Genomic DNA, 20817 nt, shown 5'->3' on the forward strand with positions numbered 1-20817 from the left:
GGATCAATATGAATGAAAGAGAGGTGACAGAATGTACAACCATTTTGGACTAGAAGTTTTCGGTGGCCAATGAATTACTTGGGATTACCTTTGGGAGGAAACCCAAGAAATGTGATGTTCTGGAACTTGGTGGTGGACAGGTTTACAAAAAGAAATGGAAGGCTAACTCTGATCAAGTCAACTCTGGCCAACTTACCTGTCAACCTTCTTTCAATTTTCAAGATTCTTGTGAGGATTTGTAAAAGCGTAGAGGAGTTAATGAGGGATTTTTTTGGAAAGAATGGAAGGACCACAGGGTTAGATGGGAATTGGTAAGTAGAAGTAAGGAGTTTGGTAGCTTAGGGACCGGGAACATCCACAAGAGGAATATGATATTGTTAGGTAAATGGTTGTGGAGATTATCAAAGGACAAGGACAAACTGTGGACAAAGGTTATTATAAGCATCCATGTGCTAGCGGCTGATGGCTGGGATGCCAGAGTTTTGGCATGAGTTACTAGTGTGACGCCTTGAAAAGCTATTCATGCCATCCTTCCACACTTCCTACCCTTTGTTAGGTATAATCTGTGTTCAAGGAATTTGGTAAGATTTTGGGAACATGTGTGGGTGGGGGGAATTCACCACTTCAATTACCTCTTTATATTCTCTTTCTAGTAGTAGTTATAAAAATGAGCATGTTTCTACCTTCTTATCCTCTTCTGGTTTAGAGACTGAACTAAATTGGGACTTGGGGTTAAGACGGGGTTTCAGAAACTCAGATGTGGACAATATCTTGGATTTAATCCAAATTCTCTTCAAGGTTCTCTTGGATCCCTCTAAGTTGGACTCTCGAATTTGGACCCTTTTTTCCTCTAGTTGCTTTACTTGTTCCTCCTTCAAAGCCCTATCACACCTTCCAGTCCCGACATTATTTCCCTATTAAAGAAGTGTGGGGAAACTGATCCTGCCAAAGGTTGGGGCATTCTGCTAGGAAATATTCTTGGAAAGAGTTAACATTTGCAACCTACCTCAAATAAAAAGCCTTTTTGGTGCTTGTCTCCTAACCGGTGTACTTGTTGTAAAAATGGCAAGTCTTGTTACTACTTATTTATATCTTGGCCCTTTATTTCTTCTATTTGGGTTTGGTTTCTTCCTCTATTTGGTTGCAGGTGGACTCCCCCACCAAGTCTACAAAGCCTCTTTGACTCTTCTGTTGGTAGATGGACAAAAAAGAGGGAAAAAGATTGTAGAGATGTACAAGAGCATCAATTTGTTGGACAATTTGGGAAGAAAGAAACCAAAGAATTTTTGCTGAAAAAGAAAAAAGCAAAGAGGCAATCAAAGAAGTGATCACTTCCAAGGATTAAAGTATCGATATCGGGTATCATATCAGACCACTCGGATACAGATATGGATATGCTTTGGAAACACATGGATACAGACGAAAAGATAATGGATACGCCAAAAAATGCATACAAATTCCATAAATATATTAATAACATTATTTTTAAGATCAAAATAGCCATAATTAATGTATATATACATAGAAAATTTATATTCTAAAGGTATATGTGAAGAAATATACTATAATTAATATAGTGGGATGCATAGAAATCATAAAATTTTATTAATATGGTATGAATCAAGAATCCTGGAACATATTATATATATATATATACAAATTAATACATGCACAAAGCTATTATTATATTATTTTCTATTTACTTTCAAGGCACAAAACATATGCAACTATTATATGTGAATTACTATATCGATTATTTTATAGCGGGATGCATAAGAATCATAAAATTTTATTGATAATGTATCAATCAAGAATCCTGGAACATATTATATATTTTTTTACAAATTAATACATGCATAAAACTATTATTATGTTATTTTCTACTGAATTTGAAGGTACAAAACATATGCAACTATTATATGTGAATTATGAAGACAGCGTCACCATGTTATTAATAGAGTTAAAATCACCCCCCCTCCTAATGATACTAGAAAAGACCCCCCTATACTTTATTTTGTGACAAAGATATCCCTCTATTATGATCGTAAGATAAAGATCATATGCAAATTAATTCTAAGATATGCAACTATTATATGTGAATTATTATGTTATTTTCTATTTTACTATTTTTAATTTTTAATATTAACCAAAAGTCAACTAAAAATTAATTCTCAAATGTTAAGTTAACAATATTTCTAAGATACACATCATATGCAAATTCATAACTTTTAACTACTAAAATAATTATTCCATTATTAATATTTTATTTCCATAAATTTTGAGATAAAAAAAATCATTTTTTTATATAAATGTAGACTAATGACTTTTACAAATTCAATTTATATTATATTCTCGTAGTTTTTGTATATAATATTTTTATTTTTATAAATAATATACTTTTATTTAGTTCAACTTAAAATATTAATTAATAATTTATAAAATTTTAAGATACATATCTTGTTCAAATTTATAAATATTACGTACTAAAATTTATTCTATTATTAATATCTTTATTCGTATAAAGTTCTTGAGATTAAACAATTTTTTTATATAAATGTGAATTTAAGAAATTATTTGTTCTATTATTTTAGTTTTGAATTTTTTTTTTTATTTTGCTGGAATTGTTAAACACAAATGTAATTTATCTACATTACATGTGGACACTAGAATAGAAAAAAATTATTTTATTTCATTAAATTTCATAAGATGAAAAGTGGCCTAGTGGATCAAGCGTGCGGATAAGGCTTTAACGCTGGGTGATACTTCTACTTCTAGGGTGGTGCTTTGGGTAAAAACAATGGAGATATTCAAGGACACCCAGACAACGACACTACTGAATTGGAAGGAAGTAGCAGAATTGGCTTCAAGCATAAGTGTTGCTCAACTTCTATGGTCTCTACCTTGTGCAAGGTTTGTTAAGCATAACTTTAAGGGAAGCAGTGAAGGTAACCTTGGTCCATCAGGAATTGGTGGAGTTTTTAGAACGGAGGAAGGATCAGTCATAGCTTTGTTCTCAGGCCCAATTGGTGTGGGAGACTAATTGCGTGCAAAAATGATGGTTTTGATGGAAGGTGTGAAAAGGGATAAGGAATTAAGTGTTAACAAGATGATCATTGAAGGAGATTCTAAAGTGGTAATTGGTTGGTTAGGGAAGGTGATGGATTGTGGACATACATTAATGAATGAAGACAGTTCACGTGGCTAACTCAAGGTATGGAGGTGAGATTGCAATGGGTAAAAAGATGTGCCAATTCATTTGCGGATGCACTAGCTAAACAAGGATAGGGAAGAAATCAGTTACATAGGGATTACTGACATTGGTAAAATCTCTCTATTGCTGATAACATGGATCAATCTTTTTCTATATCTGGTATAAAGGTATAGAAAGACCTACAACCTTTTTGAGGAAGAGAGAATAATTAAACTTTAGAAATTTATAGAGAGGGAAAAATTAGAACTGAAATTTTAAGATATGGTTAGAACTACCTGAAACTCAAGAGAGTTCTCTTCGCACCCCCATCTAACACAATATGCCACAGGCATTGGGTGAAGAGTAGAAAACATTATTTACAATGCCTTTAAACATAACAACCAATGTATTCTTCCAGCAATCAAATATTCAATCAATGTACATTCAATCAGCTTACTTATTTCCAGTAAAACATACAAGTAACACTAGACAAATTAAAGAAACTTCAAATGAAGTTACCTTCTCACTTTTCTAATTTCCTTCCAATGGGGGGACTTAAGAGAGAGTTGTGTGGCCAATTATCTGATTAGAGATGGACATTTTGGCCCATCTATTAGAACGGTAACAGGGACTGTCAAAGTGCATTCGAAATTTCAAATTTCCAGTACATACATCTCAATGTAAAAGGCAGACAACAAAATGTTAAACAATGCTCATGACCCTTCACCTTAAGATGTAAGGTTTTCCTCTTGCACTTGTATCCATGGGTGGTCTACTGTCAACAGAATAGCAGAATGACATGGAATGAGAAATCAAAAACCAGAGTCTTAGTATAGAATTAGAAAGGGATGAGAAACCTAACAGCATAAAGAAATACTTCTGATGAGTTGCTCATCTGATACAGTCCTTGGGCTAAGGGTACGAGGAAGGATTTTCCTCATTGGTAATTATGTTTTTTCCCAAGATAGATGGACATAAATTCTAAGCAAGGATTTTTGTTTTTGTCTTCTTTAAATATAGTAACAATGGCACTTGCTAAATATAATTGGCCTTTTCCTTGTTTTCCCTTCTCTTCTCTTCTCTTTTCAGTTTTGCAGGTATTCATACTGAACAATTGTGATGTCTGTCTAGTGGGGATGGTGGAAACGATTGGAAGATGGTGCAACCATGAATACATAATTGGGGCCAGCAAATGGGGATGATTGGAAGATGATGAGAGGCAAATCGAAGAAGTCCAAACACTAGAGTGAGTCCGGGAGATGAAACGAGTGGCACGAAAGTCAAAAGAAAGAAGGCAAGTGTTGGTAGTAGTTTAAAGTGTTAGACAGTGCATGCCCTTAGCTTCAATCAGATTGATGTACTTATTATCATTTATTGTAAATGAATAAAGTGCATAATTGATTCATGTTATTTTGGTGTGTTTCTGTGTAATACCCTTAAACTAGACACTTACGAGACTCGTGTTAGTTTAGAATCTTCACAGCCGTTGGATAGAGCTGGGGAGATTTATCCTGCCAAGACTGACACTGATGTACCACCAAGTGGGTTGGGGTGGCTTGTCTTAACTACCAGGGTGAGACCTGAGGTACATGCAGTGTGGATTTTCTTTAAACCCTGAACTGGACCAAATTCCAGTATCGCCCTGGACCTTGGAGACAAATGGGCAAAACTAGAATGTTACACCTGACCCCTAGACTCGATTATGGTACTGCACTAAGTGTCGGAATGGACTGTCTTTGATATGCCAATCAGCGAGATCCTTATGGGGGTCAAAACCTAGGTATGTTGGGGTAGTCCGAGCGTTCACCTGAGTGGGTGATCATGGTGATAGGATCAGCCCCTTTGTTGGACAAAATGAATTATCAGAGAATGCACTCTCTTTGATGGAAACTTAAACTGTCGGCAATTGATTTCAAACTAGTTGAGATTTGTTTTGCAAAATATATTTATATAGAGATATACATATATATTATGGTTTCACAAAATATTTGCAAAAGGTTTTAATTCACAGGATCCATGTGAGTAGAGAGTGCAACACTATACCTTGCAGCCGGGGGAGATGTCCTGTGTTTGATCATTATGGACTGAGAGGTCAAATGTAAGACCATTGAGGGTAATACCTAATGGGCTAATATTGCATCTGCCCACAGTCCTTGGGCCTTCATATGGTGGCTGGACCCAAGGACCATTTAGTGTAAATGTTGGACCCATTAAGAGCCCATACTAATGGACTCAGGGGTTCACTGTGTTCTGTAGTAAATTCGGTCAGGCCTTGTAACAGAGACTGGGCTGAACCCATGTGGCTGATGTGTAGATCAATGCTAAGGTCCCACGCCATATAAAGAGAGTAAAGTTAGTAGCATTTAAAGGGAAAGTGAGCTATGAAGGGATAGAAAATCCATCATATGGATGCCCAAGATTGCGGAATAAAGGAGGGCGAATTTCAAAAATTTTTCTTTCCCTTCAATTGGGAATCGAATTCCCTATTTAGAAAATCATATTTTCAATGATCATTCTTGAACCATAAACTAAACCAGATCTGAACCAAAATGAGGAGAGAGAGATAATACTTGATACAGAGAAACAATATCTCTCAATGGAGGTGTTCACGCCCAAGGTAGAAACCAAAATCTGCTCCCACTGAAGATGGCGCAGTGTAAGGTGGAGCAGAATCAGCAGTGTCTTTCCCAAGAACTTGATTCTTCCCAAGAATCACCTAAACGGCTTGTGAATACAACTCCTACCAATCTTTTCTCCAAAAAATTGGAATCAAGATCCAATCTTGATTTACCCCAAGGAATGGAGATCAAATTGCAATAGGTGGCGGCTACAGGAAGGAGGCGGCCTAAGAGTATTTGCAGGGTGCAGAATTCTATCTTCTGTGATCTCAGCTCTAAAGATAAGACTGTTGCTGGTGAGTCTCTTTGATATCTAAAGGCTGCCACCTCCTCTTCCTTTTATAGACTTAAAGGGATCAACTCTTAATCCCATTAGGAATTGCTAACCCAAATCATATCTGGATTAGAAGTCCCTTTAAGATAAGGGATAATCCTTATCTTATCTGCAGATTAGATCAGCCAGCTCCTAATCTAATTAGGAAGTTTCCAAATCTAAATCTCATTTAGATCTTCGATTCTCTGAGTGGATAGGGTGTGGGCCCAATCCTATCAGCTGACCTTATCTCAGAATTTGCCCCTTAAAGACTAATCAAATTAGCCAAGTTCGAAATGGGCTTAAGGCCCATTAAGGTTATGTATTCATTAAGCCTTCCAAACTGCAGCCCAGTTGGGTTTCCTTGTATGGCGTATGACCCAAACATTGATCTACACATCAGCCACATGGATTCAGCCCAGCCTTTGTTACAAGGCCTGGCCGAATACACTGTTATGGACAGTGCACCCCCTGAAAACCCATCAGATGGGCTCTATGGGCCCAACACTTACCCTAAGTGGTTCTTGGGCCAAGCCACCTTGTAACACCCAGGGACTGTGGGCAGATGCAAGATTAGCCCATCAGGTATTATCCTCAATGGCCTTACACTCAACCTCTCAGCCCATAATGATCATACACTGCCCGACAAGAGAGGACATCTCCCTCGGCTGCAAGGAACAGTGTTGCACTCTCTCAAATATGGATCCTGGGAATTAAAACATTTTGTAAACATTTCGAAACCATAATATATATATATACTTTTTATAACCCATATAAAATATATTTTGCAAAACAAATCTCAACGATTGAAACCGGCTACCGGCAGTCTTGGTTTCCATCAGTGAAAGTGCATCCCCGATCATTACCTTTGTCCGACAAATGGGCTGATCCTGTCGGTATGATCACCTACTCAGATGAATTCTCAGACTGTCCCAACATACCTAGGTTTTGACCCCCGCTAAGGATCTCACTGATTAGTATATCAAAGACAGTCCAATCCGACACCTAGTGCAGTATCATAATCGAGTCTAGGGGTCGGGTGTAACTTTCTAGTTTTGCCCATCAATCTCCAAGGTCCAAGGCAATACTGAAAATCTGGTCCAGTTCAAAGATTCAATTAATCCCACACTGTATGTGCCTAAGGTCTCACCCCGGTAGCTGAGACAAACCACCCCAACCGACTTGGTGGCACCATAGTGTAAGCCTTGTCAGGATAGGTCTCCTAGACCGACCCACTGGCTGTGAACATTCTAAACTAACACGAGTCTCATTAAATGTACAGTTTAAGGATATAACATAGAAACATACCAAGGGAACATGAATCAAATATGCACTTTTATTCATTTACAATAAACTCATAAAATACATCATTTTGATTGAAACTAAGGGCATACAAAACTGTCTAACAGCTCCCACTTGCACTTAGGTCCAATCAGGTACTAGCCGGAGTCCCATGTTTTCCACATGTTTCTCAAACACTTTCTGTGAAAGTGGCTTAGACAATGGGTCTACCACATTCTCCGTTGATGCTACCTCTTACTATCATCCTCCCATAGGCCCCAGTGTTGTCATACAACAGTGGAATGGGTGATGTGCTAAATTCCAAATTCATGAATGAACACCTTCATTCAAAAGGCAGCCTCACTTACGGAAATGCACTCGGCTTGGGTTGTGGACTATTAATTTGCAACTTAGGACCCCTATTTGCTACTTTTCCAGCAAACAGCACACGATCCTATTGTGAAAACATACCCAGATGTAGACTTTCTACCATCTGGATCCGACTGGAAATTGGCATCTGTATACCCCTGGATCTGTAGTGAGCTACCATCGAATACTAGACAAAACTCTTTTGTCCTTCGAATGTACTTAAATATGTTTTTCACAGCAGTCCAATGCCCCTACCCTACGTTGGCCTGAAATCTGCTTACTATACTCACTACCTGAGCAATGTCAGGGCGAGTGCATAGCATGACATACATGATGCTCCCTACGGCAGAGGCATAGGGAACGTCCTTCATGCCATCAATCTCCTCAGAAGTCTTGGGAGACATCTTCTTGGAGAGAGTGACTCCGTTCCTGAAAGGAACATTTCCTTTCTTGGAGTTTTCCATGCTGTATGTTTTGACTATTTTGTCAATGTAGGCAGATTGGGATAATCCTATTATTCGCTTCGATCTATCTCTATAGAGTTGAAAACCCAGTATATAGGAGGCCTCTCCAAGATCTTTCATGGAGAATGTCATCTACATACAGAACCAAGAAGGTAACCTTAACTCCACTGTACTTCTTGTAACACAGGGTTCATCCGGATTCTGCTCGAAGTCAAACGATTTGACGGTAGAGTCAAAACGGATGTTCCAACTTCTAGAAGCTTGCTTAAGTCCATAAATGGATCTATTAAGTTTACATACCATGTTTTCCTGACCTGCAGCTATGAAGCCTTGCGGCTGCTGCATATAGATATCTTCAGTAAGATCTCCATTCAGGAATGCAGTTTTGACATCCATTTGCCAAATCTCATAATCATGGTATGCTGCTATAGCTAACAGGATCCTAATGGATTTACGCATGGCCACAAGCGAAAAGGTTTCCTCATAATCGATACCCTCTTTCTGAGTGTACCCTTTCGCCACCAGACGAGCTTTGAAGGTCTCAACCCTACCATCGGGGCACTTTTTCCTCTTGTAAATCCATTTGCAACCAATTGCTTTTACCCCGAAGGGCGGATCTACTAGATTCCAGACTCCATTGGTCTCCATTGAGTACATCTCTGCTCTCATGGCCTCCATCCACTTCTGGGAATCTATGTCCAACATAGCTTCCGCGTAAGTCACAGGATCCTCCTCACTAGTCAAGGTTTCCACCAGATAACTATCCTGGTTATAACCATAACGGATTGGTGGCCTGGATACTCGAGTGGATCTTCTAGGTTGGTCACTACCTGGAACTTGTGGGACATCTCCCACTGCTCCTAAGCTCTCCTCATCAAGAACAATTTTCTGACGATGGGTGTCCAGGATATAATCGGTCTCCAAGAACTGGGCATTTCGACTACAGAACACTTTCTGCTCACATGGGTCATAGAAAAGGTAACATACAAAGCCTTTTGGATAGCCTACAAATAGGCAATGGCTGGTCTTGGATTCCAACTTGTCCGCACTCGTTCTTTTAACGTGTGCTGGACAACCCTAAATCTTCAAGTGTCTGACACTTGGTTTCTTTCCGGTCCAAAGTTCATATAGAGTGTTCGGAACCGATTTGGTTGGAACCCGATTCAGCACATAGATCACAGTCTCTAATGAGTAACCCCAAAAGGATGTGGGTAACTTGAGTGTATGAGAAGTGACCGGACCATATCCAATAAGGTCCTATTCCTCCTCTCTGAAACACCGTTAAGTTGAGGTGTAACAGGAGGAGCTAATTGTGATACTCCTTTAAGTAGTCCATGAACTCGTCAGAGAGATACTCGCCACCTCGATCAGATCGAAGGGCTTTAATTTCTCTCCCCAACTGTTTCTCGACCTCTTGTCTAAACTCTTTGAACTTTTCAAAAGATTCAGACTTATGTCTCATTAGGTACACATAACCATATCGTGATAAATCATCTATGAAGGTGATGAAATACACGTGTTGATTCTCTGTCCTAACACTCAGGGGACCACATACATCAGTATATATTAGGTCAAGTGTGCCTGTACATCTTTCAGGCTTACCGTTAAATGGTCGTTTTGTCATCTTGCCTTGTAGGCAAGGCACACAGGTGGGAAGATCTTCTACAGTTTGAAAATCCAAAGGACCGTCATTTACCAACCTTGTGATTCGGTCAACACCGATGTGGCCAAATCGGTAGTGCCACAGACACGTAGGATTAACTGTATCACAGGCTCTCTTCTTGGGGATTTCAACCGACGTAGTTTCGGTTATGTTATTTCTAGAGAATGATGTAGAACATAGAGACCGTTCTCCAGTTCCCCGTATGCGATGAATCTGTTATTTCTTTTAATAGTAAACGTATTATTAAAAAAGACAGAATAACCATCTGCACACAGTTTTGAAATAGAAATCAAATTTCTTCTTAAGTTTTGTACATAAAGACAATCTTTGAGTACAATTTTTCCTTCTCTAAAATTTAACTCCACGGTTCCTATTGTCGCGGAATCAATACACTACAGTGAGTTACACGCATGAGTTGAAGCCTTCTGCTTACCTAAAGACAATCCAAGAGACCGTTCCCCTTCACTCAGCCTTCTGCTTACCTTGAACCCCTACAGTGAGTTACACGCATGAGTTGAAGCCCCGGAATCAATACACCAGGACGCAGAAGCTACCAATAAATTGGTTTCTATAACACAAGTTTCAAAATTACCTTTCTTGGATTCCAAGTAGACAGGACAATTCTGTTTCCAGTGGCCGGTCTTCTTGCAGAAGTGACATGCATCTGATGCTTTGTCTTTCTTCTACCTTTTTCCCTTGGTGGTTTTCTTCTGAAGCTTCTTTGCTTTCCTCTTTCTCTTGCCCGTTTTGCTAGCTTCAACAAGCATAGCTACAGGCTCATCCTTCTTAATTAGTTCATGATGAACGGATTAAAGGAAGGAGGCAAAGAATTAAGGATAGCATCTATCTGGGTTGCGAGGTCTAGCCCGGATCCAAGAGCCTCCAGTTCGTTGATGTAACCCATCATCCGAAGACAATGGTCGTGAACTTGTTGGCCCTTGGACATTTGAGTGGTCATGAACTGCTTCAAGACCTTTTGCCGAGTAAAACGATTCTGCTCTTCATACATCGTCCTCAGACTGTCCAATATGTCCTTGGCAAGTTCGATCTGATCGAACTACCTCTGTATTGGGTTGTCCAATGAGGCGATAATGTAACACTGGGCTAGGGAGTTTTTTTCCTCCCATTCCTGATAGTCTCTCATTCAGGCATCGGAAGCCCTGTCACCAGGACACTCCGGTACAGGATTCTTTGCCACTTTGTCCAGTTTTCTGAAGCTAGGATCAACATAAGATTCCTGTACCAATCGGCATATTTGGGCCCTTAAGCTTGTTGTCATCAAGAAGCTTTGCAAAAGATCTAATTGCCATTTTCTGATAAAAGAGCAAACATCAGCCCACAACCTAATTTGATTCATGTTCATTTCATAGATATGGATTTTAATCTACGATCCATTTCCATTTATTCATCTCTGAGATTTCCCTCCCTTCTCAGTGACGGAGACTACGGGTTGTCTCTGGAACTGTGGGAAATCACATAGGGTGCATGGAGCAACTGTTTCAGCTACAAAACCCCACCACCTTTCTGTAAAGGATCATATCCACTCATCATATGAGTTTTCCCTTTGGCCTCTGTCAAACAAGGTTCAAAGCCATTTTTAGGTAAACCTTTCTATCCAGTGAGTGCTTACGCATCATATTCGTGAACGCCAAGGTACCGTGAGAGAGTTCCCATTTTCTGGTGAAGCCCCTCCCACATCGGTCTATGACGCCCCTATCATCTTATGAAACATTCAGACAAGCCCAACTGCAAATGGATAACTCATTTTCTGGTGCGTTTCCTCATTACTGAAGGACCCATTCTCATGCTAATGATGGAAGGCCTTTTGAGAGTTCATCATATGAATCTTCCTATCACATGCACTCATATTAGCTGGAGGGAACAAAATTACGCCCTAGTTTGATTTAGGTCAAACCAAAGTGGCTCCCATTGACTTTCATAAAGCCAGATTTCGGTGGGCCTTAAATCGGCTAGGGTTCCGCACGTGACTTCTTTCTAAGGTGTGGGGCCCACCACTCAAAGATGTCATCCAATGATCAAAAGGGACACAATGGCAATGATGTGCATTCAGCCATGGTGTGCGCAAGAGCCACTGTCGAATGAGCATGGACCAAGTACTTATGGCCCATGTACCCAGCACATCACACCCATACATCTCATGTAGGGATAAATTGATCCAATCAATTAATTATCTGTAAGGCCCGTTGGAAGCCCGTTAAAATTCCATAATATTAACCATTAATATTATCTGGGTATATGGGTTGAATTAGGGTTTCCCAGTTCGGCTCATATAGCTTTATCCTTTAAAATGGGCTTTTGCAGTTTTAACTATTTAAAACTGGCCCTTTATAGGCTAGGCCGAATTAACCATTTAATTAAATATCAATCCTTAGGCCCATTAGGGCTGACTTTCAGCCTTGACTAAACCCTTGAATTGGTCCAAACAGTTTGAACCAATCTTGGTTCGAATGGGTCTAGGGTTTGATTTTTAATTAAATCCTTAATTCAAGAAAATAATCTAAAATTAAATAACTGATAAAAGAAAAACAAAAAATAGTTAATCAGGGCTGTTCGCACACTCCATCCAACAAAACAGAGGTTAGATCACATATTGCAGTTTCTCAAACTACAAATCGCTGATAGCGAATCTCCCATCTGCGAAATCTCCTTCTCTGCACCGCGATCTTCGATCCAAAATTAAAAATAAATAGAAATCCCATTTCTATTATTTATTACATCAGATCAAATGCCTATACATTGAGTCTAAAAATTAAAAAAAAAATAATTATTTACAGACCAAATGTAATAAATTCAATTCAAAAACTGCAAATCTTGCAGTTCTCCCTACGCTAATCAATATTTCGATCTACTCTTGTACGAACAGCCCATAAATCAAGAAAATTATAAAGAACTATTCTAAATAATAATCAGATTTATTTAAAAATAATTTCAGATTATTTGCCTATCTGTTTTGGAAACAAATTTCTCAAAACCCATATCTGCGCAAATTGGGTAAAATGCCTTCTCCCTATTTGCGCAGGTTCATATCTGAAACATAATGGTTCAAGATTTGAACCATGGCTCTGATACCATTGAAGGGATAGGAAATCCATCATATGGACGCCCAAGATTGCGGAATAAATGAGGGCGAATTTCAAAAATTTTTCTTTCCCTTCAACTGGGAATCGAATTCCCTATTTAGAAAATCATATTTTCAATAATCACTATTGAACCATAAACTAAACCAGATCTTAACCAAAATGAGGAGAGAGAGATAATACATGATATAGAAAAACAATATCTCTCAATGGAGGTGTTCACGCCCAAGGTAGAAACCGAAATCTGCTCCCACTGAAGATGGCGCAGCGCAAGGTGGAGCAGAATCAGCAGTGTCCTTCCTAAGAACTTGATTCGTCCCAAGAATCACCTGGACGGCTTGTGAATACAACTCCTACCAATCTTTTCTCCAAAAGATTGGAATCAAGATCCAATCTTGATTTACCCCAAGGAATGGAGATCGAACTGCAATAGGCGGCGGCTGTAGAAAGGAGGCGGCTAGAGAGTATTTGCAGGGTGCAGAATTCTCTCTTCTGTGATCTCAGCTCTAAAGACAAGACTGTTGCTGATGAGTCTCTTGGATATCTAAAGGTTGCCGCCCCCTCTTCCTTTTATAGACTTAAAGGAATCAGCTCCTAATCCCATTAGGAATTGCTAACCCAAATCATATCTGGATTAGAAGTCCCTTTAAGATAAGGGATAATCTGTATCTGCAGATTAGATCAGCCAGCTCCTAATCTAATTAGGAAGTTTCCAAATCTAAATCACATTTAGATCTTGGATTCTCTGAGTGGATAGGGTGTGGGCCCAATCCTATCAGCTGATCTTATCTCAGAATTCGCCCCTTAAACACTAATCAAATTAGCCCAGTTCGAAATGGGCTTAAGGCCCATTAAGGGTTATGTATTCATTAAGCCTTCTAAACTGCTGCCCAGTTGGGCTTCCTTGTATGGCATGGGACCCAAACATTGATCTACACATCAACCACATGGGTTCAGCCCAGCCTTTGTTACAAGGCCTGACCGAATACACTGTTATGGACAGTGCACCCCCTGAAAACCCATCAGATGGGTTTTAAATGGTTAATTCGGCCTAGCCTGTAAAGGCCCAGTATTAAATAGTTAAAACTGCAAAAGCCCATTTTAAAGGATAAAGCTATATGGGCCGAACTTGGTAACCCTAATTCAGCCAATATACCTAGATAATATTAATGGTTAATATTATGGAATTATAACGGGCTTCCAACGGGCCTTACAGATAATTAATTGATTGGATCAATTTATCCCTGCATGAGATGTATGGATGTATGATGTGTTGCGTACATGGGCCATTAGTACTTGGCCCATGCTCATTCGACAGTGGCTCTTGCGCACACCATGGCTGAATGCACATCATTGCCATGGTGTCCCTTTTGGTCATCGGATGACCTCCCTGAGTGGTGGGCCCCACACCTCAGAAAGAAGTCACGTGCGGAACCCTAGCCGATTTAAGGCCCACCGAAATCTGGCTTTATGAAAGTCAGTGGAAGCCACTTTGGTTTGACCTAAATCAAACTAGGGCGTAATTTTGTTCCCTCCAGCTAATATGAGTGCATGTGATAGGGAGATTCATATGATGAACTCTCAAAAGGCCTTCCATCATTAGCATGAGAATGGGTCCTTCAGTAATGAGGAAATGCACAAGAAAAAAGGCTATCCATTTGTTGTTGGGCTTGTCTGAATGTTTCATAAGATGATAGGGGCGTCATAGACCGATGTGGGAGGGGCTTCACCAGAAAATGGGAACTCTCTCACGGTACCTTGGCGTTCACGAATATGATGGGTAAGCACTCACTGGACAGAAAGATTTACTTAAAAACGGCTCTGAACCTTGTCTGACAGAGGCCAAAGGGAAAACTCATATGATGAGTGGATATGATCATTCACAAAAAGGTGGTGGGGTTATGCAGCTGAAACAGTTGGCTCCATGCACCCTATGTGTTTTCCCACATTTCCAGAGACAACCCGTAGTCTCCGTCATTGAGAAGGGAGGGAAATCTCAGAGATGAATAAATGGAAATGGATCGTAGATTAAAATCCATATCTATGAAATGAACATGAATCAAATTAGGCTGTGGACTGATGTTTGCTCTTTTATCAGAAAATGGCAAACGGATCTTTTGCAAAACTTCTTGATGACAACAAGCTTAAGGGCCCAAACTACGCCGACTGGTACAGGAACCTTATGATGGTCCTAGCTTCAGAAAAACTGGACAAAGTGGCAAAGAATCCTGTCCCGGAGCGTCCAGGAGACAGGGCTTCTGAGGCCCGGAGGAGAAACTATCAGGAATGGGAGGAAAAAAACTCCCTAGCCCGGTGTTACATCATCACTTCCTTGGACAACCCAATACAGAGGCAGTTCGATCAGATAGAACTTGCCAATGACATATCGGACAACCTAAGGACGATGTATGAAGAGCAGAATCGTTCTACTCGGCAAAAGGTCTTAAAGCAATTCATGACCACTCAAATGTCCAAGGGCCAACAAATTCACAACCATTGTCTTCGGATGATGGGTTATATCAACGAACTGGAGGCTCTTGGATCCGGACTAGACCTCACAACCCAAATAGACGCTATCCTTAATTCTTTGCCTCATTCCTTTAATCCGTTCATCATGAACAATAACATGAACAAGTTGAATGTCAGCTTGCAAGAGCTCAGCAATATGTTGCAAAGAACTGAAGAACTGATTAAAAATGATGAGCCTGTAGCTATGCTTGTTGAAACTAGCAAAACGGGCAAGAAAAAGAGGAAGGCAAAGAAACCTCAGAAGAAAGCCACCAAGGGCAAAAGGCAGAAGAAAGACAAAGCATCAGATGCATGTCACTTCTGCAAGAAGACCGACCACTGGAAACGAAATTGTCCTGCCTACCTGGAATCCAAGAAAGGTAATTTCGAAACTTGTGTTGTAAAAACCAATTTATTGGTAGCTTCTGCGTCCTGGTGTATTGACTCCGGGCTTCAACTCATGCGTGTAACTCACTGTAGGGGTTCAAGGTAAGCAGAAGGCTGAGTGAAGGAGATGTCACTCTCTACTTGGGGACTACTGCAACTGTTGCAACCGCGACAATAGGAACCGTGGAGTTAAATTTTAGAGAAGGAAAAATTGTACTCAAAGATTGTCTTTATGTACAAAACTTAAGAAGAAATTTGATTTCCGTTTCAAAATTGTGTGCAGATGGTTATTCTGTCTTCTTTACTAATACGATTACTATTAAAAAAAATAACAGATTCATCGCATACGGGGAACTGGAGAACGGTCTCTATGTTCTACATCCTTCTCTAGAAACTAACATAACCGAAACTACGTCGGCTGAAATCCCCAAGAAGAGAGCCCGTGATACAGTTAATCATACGTGTCTGTGGCACTACCGACTTGGTCACATCGGTGTTGACCGAATCACAAGGTTGGTAAAGGATGGTCCTTTGGATTTTTTAACTGTAGAAGATCTTCCCACCTGTGTGCCTTGCCTACAAGGCAAGATGACAAAACGGCCATTTGACGGTAAGCCTGAAAGATGTACAAGCACACTTGACCTAATACATACTGATGTATGTGGTCCCCTAAGTGTTAGGACATGGAATCAACACATGTATTTCATCACTTTCTCAGATGATTTCTCACGATATGGTTACGTGTACCTAATGAGACACAAGTCTGAATCTTTTGAAAATTTCAAAGAGTTTAGACAAGAGGTCGAGAAACAGTTGGGGAGAGAAATTAAAGCCCTTCGATCTGATCGAGGTGGCGAGTATTTCTCTGACGAGTTCAGGAACTACTTAAAGGACAATGGGATAGTATCACAATTAGCTCCTTCTGCTACACCACAACTTAACGGTGTTTCAGAGAGGAGGAATAGGACCTTATTGGATATGGTCCGGTCACTTCTCATACACTCAGAGTTACTCACATCCTTTTGGGATTATGCATTATAGACTGCGATATACATGCTGAGAATTCATCTGAGTGGGTGATCATAGTGATAGGATCAGCCCCTTTGTCGGACAAAGGTAATGATCGGGGATGCACTCTCACTGATGGAAACCAAGACTGCCAGCAGCCGATTTTAATCGTTGAGATTTGTTTTGCAAAATATATTTTATATGAGATATAAAAAGTATATATATATATATATATATATATATATATTATGGTTTTGAAATGTTTGCAAAAGGTTTTAATTCCCGGGATCCATACTTGAGAGAGTGCAACACTGTTCCTTGCAGCCGAGGGAGAGGTCCTCTCTTGTCGGGCAGTGTATGATCATTATGGGCTAAGAGGTTAAGTGTAAGGCCTTTGAGGATAATACTTGATGGGTTAATCTTGCACTCAGAGAATTCTCAGCCCATAATGATCATACACTGCCCGACAAGAGATGACCTCTCCCTCGGCTGCAAGGAACAGTGTTACACTCTCTCAAGTATGGATCCCTGGAATTAAAACATTTTGCAAACATTTTGAAACCATAATATATATATATATATATATAGTTTTAATATCTCATATAAAATTTATTTTGCAAAATAAATCTCAACGATTGAAATCGGCTACCGACAGTCTTGGTTCCATCAGTGAAAGTGCATCCCCTATCATTACCTTTGCCCGACAAAGGGGCTGATCCTGTCACTATGATCACCCACTCAGATGAATTCTCAGACTGTCCCAACATACCCAGGTTTTGACCCCCACTAAAGATCTCAATGATTAGACACCCGTAGAGACCAAAACCAAAAGGAAGAAGCAAGGCATCTTGGATCTGTTGCTGACTCAATGCTTAATCAGGTGGAAGCAGGGTCCGCAATAGACAGAGTTCAAGGGGATCGCCAAAACTTGACTCCATGAGGAGGGGTAGCTGAAGCTGAGGTATCAATGGAATCAGGAAAAGATCAAAGGCAGACGGAGATCTCTATAGTTGAACATGAAATTTTGAGCTCTCTAGTTGGAACCACGACCTTGGATGAGGTTCCAGTGGATCAACCTTTAGCAGTGATTCCGACAGGTGAGTGGCCCCAAACAGATACGCATTTGCAGGGCTTAGCTGAACCAAGGAAGATTGCAGCTGATCCCTAGCGTGACTGGTGTGACTTGGAGGATCCATCTCTGTGGGTGTTACCCAAGATGTTGAGCTTCCGAGAATTCTTGGGGGTCTGAATGAAGGGATTGGAGGAAGAAGCAAAGTTTTTCTTAATGGAAGTTGAAAGAAGGGTGCTGGAAGAGAGGGGAAGAAAAGGGAGGAAAATGGAAAGGGAGTTGTTTAACTATCTTGGGGTTTAAACAATAAAGTAGGCACCCCGTGAGGGGGTGGAAGCGCCAAAAGAAGATGAAGAATAGGGTATAGGGGGAACAAAGTCTCTCGAGAATTCTACCCAAAACCATTACCATGAAAATTATCTCTTGGAATGTAAGAGGCCTAAATTCAGGACGAAGGAGGGTCGTAATCAGTGCCTATATCAGAAAATGGAATCCCAACATACTATGACTTCGGGAAACAAAGATGGAGACAATGGAAGCAGCAGATATCAGATCATTGTGAGGGGTCAGAAATTGTGAATGGGCAAGTACTGTCAGCAATAGGCACTGTGGGAGGCCTAGTAATAATTTGGGATCCAGATGTTTTGAAGTTGACAGACAAAGTAGTCAGTCAGTTCTCTCTCTCTATTCTCTTCCGTTTTTGCGAAGATGGGTGGGAATGGATTTTTTCAGGGATGTACAGACCAAATGAGAATGCACTAAGGAGATTCTTTTGGGGGGAATTGGATGAGGTGAGAGGTAGCTGGGAGAAACATTGGGTGGTGGGTGGAGACTTCAACACAATTAGGTATGCATATGAGAAGAAAGGTGGGATAGGATGTCAAGAGGGGCGAGGGGTTTTGCAGACTTCATAAGCTGATGGGATTTGGTGGATATTCCTTTGTTGGGGTCTAAATACACTTGGACCAATAACCAGGAAGATCTAACTTAAGTGAAGCTTGATAGATTTATGGTTTCAACTGAGTGGGAAGAAAAATTTGGACAGTTATTGCTAGAAGCCCTTCCCCATCCCCTATCCAGTCACACTCTTATCAGTTTGGATAGCAAAGGGATCCCCCCTAAACTCTCCCTCCTTTCAGATTTGAAAATCTTTGGTTGGAAGAGGATGGTTTTGTGGGGTTATTAGAAGTTTGGAAAAAATTGGAATTTAAAGGAGTGGAGGTGAAGAAGAAAGAGTGTTTAGACATCATTGTTGAAGTGGATAGACTGGAAGAAAACTCTAATTATCAGAAGAAGATAGAAGAAGAACTAAGGCCAAAATAGAGTTTGATAAATTATCATTCCAAGAGGAAATTAAATGGAGGTGAAGATCAAAATGCTTGTTGCTGAAGGAGGGTGAGTTACAATAACCTCCCTGATGAGTTACAGACAGTAACCTCTTCCCAATAAAAAAAAAAGAAAAAAAAAACAAACAGAAATACTTCTGATGAGTTACAATAACCTCCCTAATACAATACATCACTAAAAATACAACTTTCCACAGGTTTTATTGCAAATTTTCCATACAAGAACAACCAAATTCTAATATCACCATACGGTTTTGGATCTACATCTTTTTCTTTCTTTTTTTATAAACTACATCTTTTTTCTTTTCCCTTCAGACAATTCTTGATCTTTTAACCGACAAGCAATAAAATGTATGTTTACCACTAATGTGAAATTAATATGAAATTTCACTGATATTGCCAAAAAGAAGAAAATAGCATAACATGACCAGTTTCAAAAGTTAGCATGACTAACTCTCTTACATAGATGGTGTTACTGAAGCTTTTCCAGATCTGGCCTTTGGTCAAGTATCTTTTCTGTTGAACCATCAGGAAATGCATCTGGATAGGTAGCCAAGATCTTCCCTTTCATGCTTCTGTTATTAAAATTATCAATACTAAATCAATATCAAGAACACAACCTTTTGGAAAAGAAGATTATCAGTAAATAATGAAGGTTCAAGACTTCAAGAGTATTCTCCTTCCGAGGAGATTATTAGACCCAGTGACACAACTAAACAAACAAAATGTCTGAAATGTAATCTCAATATAAAAGAGGGAGGCATGCAACTTAACTTGGTAACATCAAAGGATTAATAAAAAGAAATAATGGAGGTTCGAGTACATCTGAAGCATTGTATTGAAAGAATAAACTGGACCTATGGTAGGTTTTCCATCAACAATAGGAACTAAAACTATGATGATTAAGTTTTCTATCATTCATATTAGGATACCTGTTTTGTCATGTTTGTTTCACCTACAAAGTCTCAGCCAATTGAAAAACCTTCTATCCCTCATATTAAGTTACAACAACCAGAAAATATTGTGAGGTTAATTAATTCAGCACTTGGAGAATTAAAAGAAAACAAAACGTACAACCTAATAGGTGATAAGGTATCACCACATACAGCTTGAAACAAACTACAAAAAGCATTCAATATAATTGTCCACTTTACAAATTTGAAACCCCAGAACTTCCCCAAGATCCTCCCTCGTGATTTGTCTAAATTCTGGTAACAGTAACACCCAATCTGCATCAATTTTGCGACAAGTTCCACAATTTTATCCAAACTCTGTGTTTTGTCTTCAAAAATTCTTCTGTTTCTTTCCTTCCATATGTTCCAGCAGATTGCAAATGGAATGCAGCTCCAGATCGCCTTTTGCTTTCTTGCTTCCTCTTATCTTTGGCCCCAAACATAGCAGCAAACAGCCTCCACAAAAAGCCAGAAATCTTGCACGAATAAATGACTAACATTTTCCTCTTGCTATTTACATAGGAAACACATATTGGCCATATTGAACCCC

The 20817-nt window shown here is 39.6% G+C and overlaps 1 protein-coding gene across 2 annotated transcripts in view; it reads right to left on the minus strand.

The window, feature by feature from the left end:
* LOC148865496 (kxDL motif protein) overlaps positions 1–20817 on the minus strand; it is a 37881-nt gene that overhangs the window by 2408 nt on the left and 14656 nt on the right. Inside the window, exons 3-4 of one of the 2 annotated variants that reach the window (XR_016109827.1) lie at positions 19777–19889; positions 3918–3965 (exon numbers count right to left, since the gene is read on the minus strand). Coding sequence is in view for 1 of the 2 variants with exons in the window: in XM_088977813.1 (XP_088833939.1) it covers positions 19787–19889 (103 nt within the window). In the remaining variant the exon portion in view is untranslated. The remainder of the gene's footprint in view (positions 1–3917; positions 3966–19776; positions 19890–20817) is intronic. The other variant, XM_088977813.1, reaches the window with a different exon arrangement.

This window comes from Nelumbo lutea, chromosome 3 (assembly GCF_056320005.1).
Source record: "Nelumbo lutea isolate HS-2025 chromosome 3, American lotus-T2T, whole genome shotgun sequence".
Taxonomy (NCBI): Eukaryota; Viridiplantae; Streptophyta; class Magnoliopsida; order Proteales; family Nelumbonaceae; genus Nelumbo; species Nelumbo lutea.